The sequence below is a fragment of the Cibotium barometz genome, chromosome 26 (genome assembly GCF_041138505.1).
Source record: "Cibotium barometz isolate CiBa-2024 chromosome 26, ASM4113850v1, whole genome shotgun sequence".
In the NCBI taxonomy this organism is placed as follows: domain Eukaryota; kingdom Viridiplantae; phylum Streptophyta; class Polypodiopsida; order Cyatheales; family Cibotiaceae; genus Cibotium; species Cibotium barometz.
Window position 1 is genome coordinate 52,421,631 of NC_141071.1, and position 6,692 is coordinate 52,428,322.

Sequence of the window (6,692 nt, forward strand, 5' to 3'; positions counted from 1 at the left end):
ACATTACCACTTCATCAAGGAAAGAGCCTTAGCAAGCGACATTGACTTAGCCTACGTCAACATACAGGATTAGGTTGCTGACATCTTCACGAAGGCCTTGGGAGCTGAGAAGCTCCACAGATTTGGAGATATGCTTGGAGTTCACGAGCTGGAGTTGAGCTTGAGGGGGAGTGTTGAGATGTCAAGCTCAACATGAGTTGACACTCACGAGGCGCTTGGTGAGGAGGCTAGGTCGGGCTGGATTGGGAAGAGGGAGGAGGAGGAGAGAGGAGAGAGAGGGGATGTGCAGGAGGCCAGGTCAAGATGGGCTACTAGGCTAGGCTGGGCTAGGCTAGGAGAAGAGAGGAGGAGGGAAGGAGAGAGAGAAGACAAGGATAATAAAGGGTATAGAGAGATATTGATTGTTAATAAAAGCTCGCTCTATGTCCATCCCCTTAATTAGGATGCTAATGATTTTGCTATCTCAAGGGATGATGGTCGGCTTAAGTCAAATTTCATGTCTAGAGAGGATTAGGGTGTGTAGAAATGGATTAGCATCAACATTTTGACATAATAAGAATACAAAAAAGTAGTTAGGACTAATGACAAAACTATGGCATAATGAGACAAGACGAGAGATTTAGTAAAAATCTCATATGACACTCCATTAGATAGAGGGCCTTTATATAAGCTTGAGAACATCTACATTAGCCTCTAATTGTGACTCATAATCATGATTAAGCTATCCCTAATCGTGCCTAGATTTGAGGACCACCTCCCTTGCAATGTGAGCACCCACTTGGTCCTTTTATCACCTTCTTCTAAGCACCTCCATTTGGCCACTCTTTGGACTAGAAATTCCACATACTTCTTCACATTTGGACTTCCTTTGAGCCTTTGAATCATAGTCCTATGACTGGTGCAACTCTTCCTACATTTGAGGGTCACATAGCACTTCTAACAATCACCCAATATCGCTTGTTGTTTTCAACATACATATGAGGCTTTGTATATAAGTCATTTTGTAGTAATGAGAAAGAACATAATAGCATTATTATAATTTGAGTTTGAGTCTCTTGAGCTCTTACAGTAGTAGCTTGTAGGCTTGCCTTTTCTACCTTGTTGAATACATTCTTGTGGATTATGGTGTATGCTTGCTTCTCTCCCTCTTACTCTCCTTCGCTATCTATCCATCTCTCCTTGAGTCTTTGTATACACATAGGCATAGAGGTTGAGATTCAGCTATCTTCCACTTTACTCACCACCCATTTGCATTACCTCTATTGCGGTGATACCATTGGAGGCAAGGTAGAGGACCGTAGCTTCTACACAAAATGGAGTTGTCTACTCTTGGATGGCTAAGGTGCAAACCGGTATAGACCCATGCGGTCTTCGTTTTTTCCCTCGTGCAAGGCTCAAGAGTTCATTATTTGATGAACAAATAGTGTTACGTTATGTTTCTATTTCTGATACATATAAGTCGTCTTCAATTGCTAGTGTAATCTGTAGTAATCAACTCTATGATCTTGATCTACTCCTACTTATATGGCCAATCATGTAGAGGTAGTTTAGTCATGACCAAGGATCTAATTAATTCAAGTCTCGTCTAGCACAATAAGTCTATAAGGAAGATGCACTCACTCATCTTTTAGGATCTAGTGAATTCTTACATCTTTTATGATCTAGTAAATGTTAAGTACTCTCGTTCCAACGACATTGCGCCTATCTATTACTAAGGTTAAAAAGAAAACACAGGTACACCATGGAGAAGGAACACATGCCCACACCAAGAAGGAATAGGGTAGCATACTACTCATCAGCATCAGTATGCTACTCTGTACTCAACACCCCCGAAGTGCTGCCAACATCTCCCCAAGAATCTTCCGTCTCCGCCAAAAGTCGTACACTACGGAGAGAAGCCGAGCCCGTCTAAAGAACGCACCATGCAGGGCCGAGCAATAGGGATCAAGCCTCAGCGCTCTACAAATGGCGGAGCTGGCGGACCTACGCGCAGCTGGGTGGAGCAATGGCGGGGGTAACGAATAGCGTGGCGGCAGCCCCCTTCTCCTTCCTTGGAGGATCCCTTTTGAAGGTGAGGAGTGGCCATGCACGTACCCGTCACCTTGTACAGTTGATCCGAAGCCCGTCAAAGCAAGAGAGAAGAGTACATGGGCATTGCTCTAGGTCTCCCATGTTTTACACAAACATATGATGTCCACAAGATGAAATGAACCAAAAAACAACCAACGTGCTCTCTCTCTCTCACACACACACACACACACAGGTTTATGATTAAGCGCATGTGTTACATGTTCTGACATGAAAGGGTGGTAGACATACTGCTTAGGCATCCAAGAGCCCTTCACATTGATTATATCTCTAGGAATGCTTCTAGATATAACAGTATACCAGTATGTTTGAATGTCCTTCTCTGTGCATTGTCATCCATGTCCTTGCTTAATACCACTTTCGTTTTGGACATGACCTTCTCAAGGTTCTAAAGTCTTTCAAAGACCAAATCACGGACGAATTCTTGGAGCCCTTAGCCATAAGTGAGGATAAATTTGGTAACTGTTTTGCAGAGGAGACGGTAGGAAGATCTTGTCCTTTAGCCATAAGTGAGGATAAATTTGGTAACTGTTTTGCAGAGGAGACGGTAGGAGACGGTAGGAAGATCCTTGCAAGGAAGAGAAAGAGAGAATCCATGTTTTAGCGAGAAAGGGTTTCGGAAAAGACATTTTAAACATACAGCTTGGACATCTTGCCACCTTTCTTCAACACTTAAAATGGCAGCTTGCTCCCCCAAGAACCCTGCAGGCAAAGGTCAGCAAACTAAAACATGCAGCAAGCTTTGTCCGCTGGCTCAAACTCTTTGTGAACCTTGGAAAGGCCTTACCCAGGATGGTAATCTAGGAATGATAAAAAACAAGGAGCAGGAAGAATGGCAAAGCACATAGAACACCACCAGATTCACTCCCTCTTTAACTCATGCCATCAGTATGGCCATGGATATTAGCTTCAGAAAAAATGCTGAGCTAACCCTGCAGCCAAACACTCGTTAAGTGCACAATAACAGTGCATCAGAAAATCCGAGCTAACCCTGCAGCCAAACACTTGTCAAGTGCACAATGACAGCGCATCACAAAATCCTAGGTGAAAATCTTAAAGAGTTGAGCTTTTACTGATCAATACATGTCCGAAGTTCAAAGGACAGTATGTTACAATTGCATGCAGGCCAAGAAACCTGAAAGCAAGACTCTCAGACAGAGCTTGGAGGATGGAGATGAGCAATCAAAGATGACCATCTGAACTTGAAGAAGAGAGGGCCCCATCAAACTGCACCTCAGAAACCCATTCTCTTTTGCAAAACCCTGAAGGCCAATCCAAAAGAGAAATCTGGGGTTTCACATAAGCCTTGAGACAACCATTGATGAACTGAAAGAGACGCCCATCCTCCCTTCAGAAAAAATCGAAATCTAGGTACGGGCCTGAAGGCTTGGGTTCACCATTTCTCGGCGAATGCTCCGTAACAGCAGGTGATGAAGAAGGTACCGAAGAGGTGGGTTTACTGACTAAAAAACGAAGCTCAAAAGGCCTGGGGACCTCAGGAGGAGCCATGCTTCGGATGAGTGCCCAATTAACCCCTTCAAAGAAAGGATGTTGCTTGATCTCCACGGCGCCACGTTTGTATGCCAGCCTGTGTTGAGGGTCTTTCACCAACAAACCGGTTATCAGATCTCTCGCTGCATAGCTGACATTAGGGGTCTCTGGGAATTTCAAAGGCTGCCCAACCACATTGAAAAGAGTAGCTCTGTTGCCCACCCCTTTGAAAGGTGTCTTGCCATAGAGTAGTTCATAGAGAAAGATCCCAAAGGTCCACCAGTCCACAGCACTTCCATGCCCTTCCCCTTTGATAATTTCTGGTGCCAGATACTCATGAGTTCCCACAAAGGACATGGAGCGAGCACCTGTTGGTTCAGCTAAAAGCTCGGGGAGAGAGGCCATTTGATCACCTACGACCTCCTTCAGTTTTCTATTCTTCTTCAAGCTTAAAGATCTTAGGAGCTTAGGGAAAAGACATGAGGGTGGAATGCATGCCGGAGCCACACATGCTGGGGTGATGCAGGCTACTTCACATACTGGTTGCATGCAGTAGGTCGGGATTCTTCTTGAAGGGTCACTTTCCACAACTGAAGCAGACTTGACAAGTGTCGGCCTCACCACACATCTAAGGGAGAGATCAAAATCCGAGAGCATGATATGCCCATCTTGCCTTACTAGGATGTTCTCGGGTTTCAAATCTCTGTAAATCACTCCCATCATGTGGAGATACTCCAGTGCAAGTAGAACTTCTGCTGCATAGAATCTGTAAAGCACCAAGCAAGAGTAGCAAAAGATGGGGATTAACATAGATAAACGATAGCAGTGTTCTCTTTTCCAGCCACTTTGCAACACATAGCTTAACCATGAAAGTACAAAACTACAATTAAAAAAATTTGATGCATCCAATGGTTTGTATAAGGATTATAAATTTACAATAAAACATGCACTATATTGAACATTAAACGTGAATGTAATTGTTACACTCAGTACTAAGCTCTTCAGTGAACATCTCACAGTTTGCCATCTTGGCAGAGCTTCCAGGCTTAAAGGACATGTTTGAGCATGCCTGTTAAGGCCCCAACCCAAGGGTAAGGTGCCCAAGGAATATCTCCTTCAACCCTTTTTGTGTCCAAAGAAGAGGATACGGGTCCACATATGCATGTAGCATATATGTGAAAGGCCTACTGCATAAGCCATCTACACACCATCTGCCCTCCAACAGCCACCATCTGGTGTTCAAAGAGGGTCTGCCAGGTAGACATTGCTATACATCTTCGATAAACCTTTGGCATTTCTAATAGCAAATGAACATAAACCTTAACAGATGCCTAGATAATCAAGTTGAGACACGGCACATAAAAAGAAGATTTCAAAATGGCACACTTCAAAAAGCACAGCAAAGCTCATATTGTCATTAAAGCATGGAGTTCTCCCATCATACCTTGCTGCCGGTTCTGAGAAGCGCTTGCCTGGTTGCCTCTGTCTCAATGTATGCAGGTCGCCGCCTGGGCAAAACTCCATGACCAAGCAAGTGAACTTGTCTGTCTCAAAATGTGTATACAAGGAGGGTAGGAAAGGATGGTCCAGGCATTGCAGAATCTCTCTCTCAGTCTGAGCCCTTAGCAATTTTTTCCTGCTGGCCAAGGAGCCTTTATCCATCACCTTCATGGCAAAGCAGCAGTTAGTACCCCTCAGCTCAGAGAGATAGACGCTGCCGATGTCGCCACACCCTAATCTCTTCAATAATCTGAAATGGTTCAGCCCTAACGTTCCTTCTTTCAATTGTACAGCCTGGATTGCTTCCCACTTCGAGTCATTTGCCCTATGGGGCTTATGCACTGAACTGGTGAACGGGCTGGTGTCACTGTCACCACTCATGCTAAGGCTGCTCTTGCAGCTTTCACCACAACCCACATCATCATCATCATCATCATCATCATCTTTCGCTTCTTTCATCTCGTGGCCGCTGCTATTGCCGACATGATCTACTGCATCCATTCTCTCTCCTCTGATCAATTTGCCGGTGAGGTCACCACTTGTCATGCTGCCGCCACCACCGCTGATGTTGCCACTGTGGCAGGTGGTTCCTGTGACACAGCTGCTGCTGCTGAGGCTTGTGTCCATGCTACACGTGGAGCCCAAGCTTCCACTCATGGCTGTGAAGCCATCAGAGGACCCCTTGCCCAAAAGCTCTCCAGAAGATCCTGCTAACCGTCGATTGCATTGCCAGAGCTCACAACTAGCCATGGCTAGAGGTAGAGTTGACTGTACCAAAAGAAGCTAAAGCTCACAAAAAACCCTAAGTTTCAACTCTTACTGTGAGACCATCAAAGCTAGTAAACCAGTCACCCAACGATTGGAGTCGGGACGCACAAAAAGAGTGAGTAGACAGAGAGATGTGCACACTGCACCACAGAGTGAATGTGCAGAGGTTGTGCAGGAAAATGGGCTGCTGAACAAAAAAGAAGGATAGGCACTGGCAGGCCCTTCACCGTGTCCAAGGTCCTCTCGAGAACTGCCAATTCATTTGGGTCCAGTCAAAGGCGGAAGAGAGAGAAACCCACTGCTTCGAAGGCCCTCCCTGGATGAAAGAGAAAATCTAACCCAGCATCTGGGCCCGTTCTTTGCATATTTTTGGGCGGTGGAGATGGATGCACGATTGCCTTGTGGGCGGTGGACTTTTCGTAAGCCTTGTGTATTACAAAGAGAGAGAGAGATGAGACACGCTTCTCAGCCTAACCCATGATCAAACCAGCCATGCAATCCATCCCTTTTATACAAAAATGCTCATTTTCCACATGTAATAAGAAGCAGCCCTAGAACACAGTTTCAACACATGTATTCCATTCAATAGCCATCTCGATTGATTTGTGCCTCCATGTCTACATACAACCATGAGGATTTCTAACTTTCAGTTTTTCAACGTTGAGAAAGAAGCTCAATAGCTAGTTTCCTAACTTTCAATGCTGATAGACACAAGGAACTTTCACTGTTGATTGATAAGGTCAATAGCCATCTCGATAGATTTGTGCCTTCATGTCTACATACACCCATGACGTTTCTAACTTTCAACGCTGGGAAAGAAGTTCCACTTTTGAAGTTGGAGGGCC

General features: G+C 44.9%; 1 protein-coding gene across 1 annotated transcript; it reads right to left on the reverse strand.

The window, feature by feature from the left end:
* Window positions 1-3,134: 3,134 nt before the first annotated feature.
* Window positions 3,135-6,476, reverse strand: LOC147624079 (serine/threonine-protein kinase D6PK-like). The gene is made up of 2 exons (XM_086820739.1): window positions 5,024-6,476; window positions 3,135-4,345 (listed from the first exon to the last, which is right to left on the reverse strand). The coding sequence occupies exons 1-2, from the start codon at window positions 5,827-5,829 to the stop codon at window positions 3,439-3,441; spliced, it is 1,713 nt and encodes a 570-aa protein (XP_086676865.1). The 5' UTR covers window positions 5,830-6,476; the 3' UTR covers window positions 3,135-3,438.
* Between the last annotated feature and the right edge of the window lie 216 nt (window positions 6,477-6,692).

Excerpts from the sequence above, each read along its gene's own strand:
- LOC147624079 (XM_086820739.1), bottom strand. The coding sequence starts at position 5,829 with ATGGCTAGTTGTGAGCTCTGGCAATGCAATCGACGGTTAGCAGGATCT. Across the intron at positions 4,346-5,023 it reads TTCTCAGAACCGGCAGCAAG|ATTCTATGCAGCAGAAGTTC; the intron begins GTATGATGGGAG and ends GGTGCTTTACAG.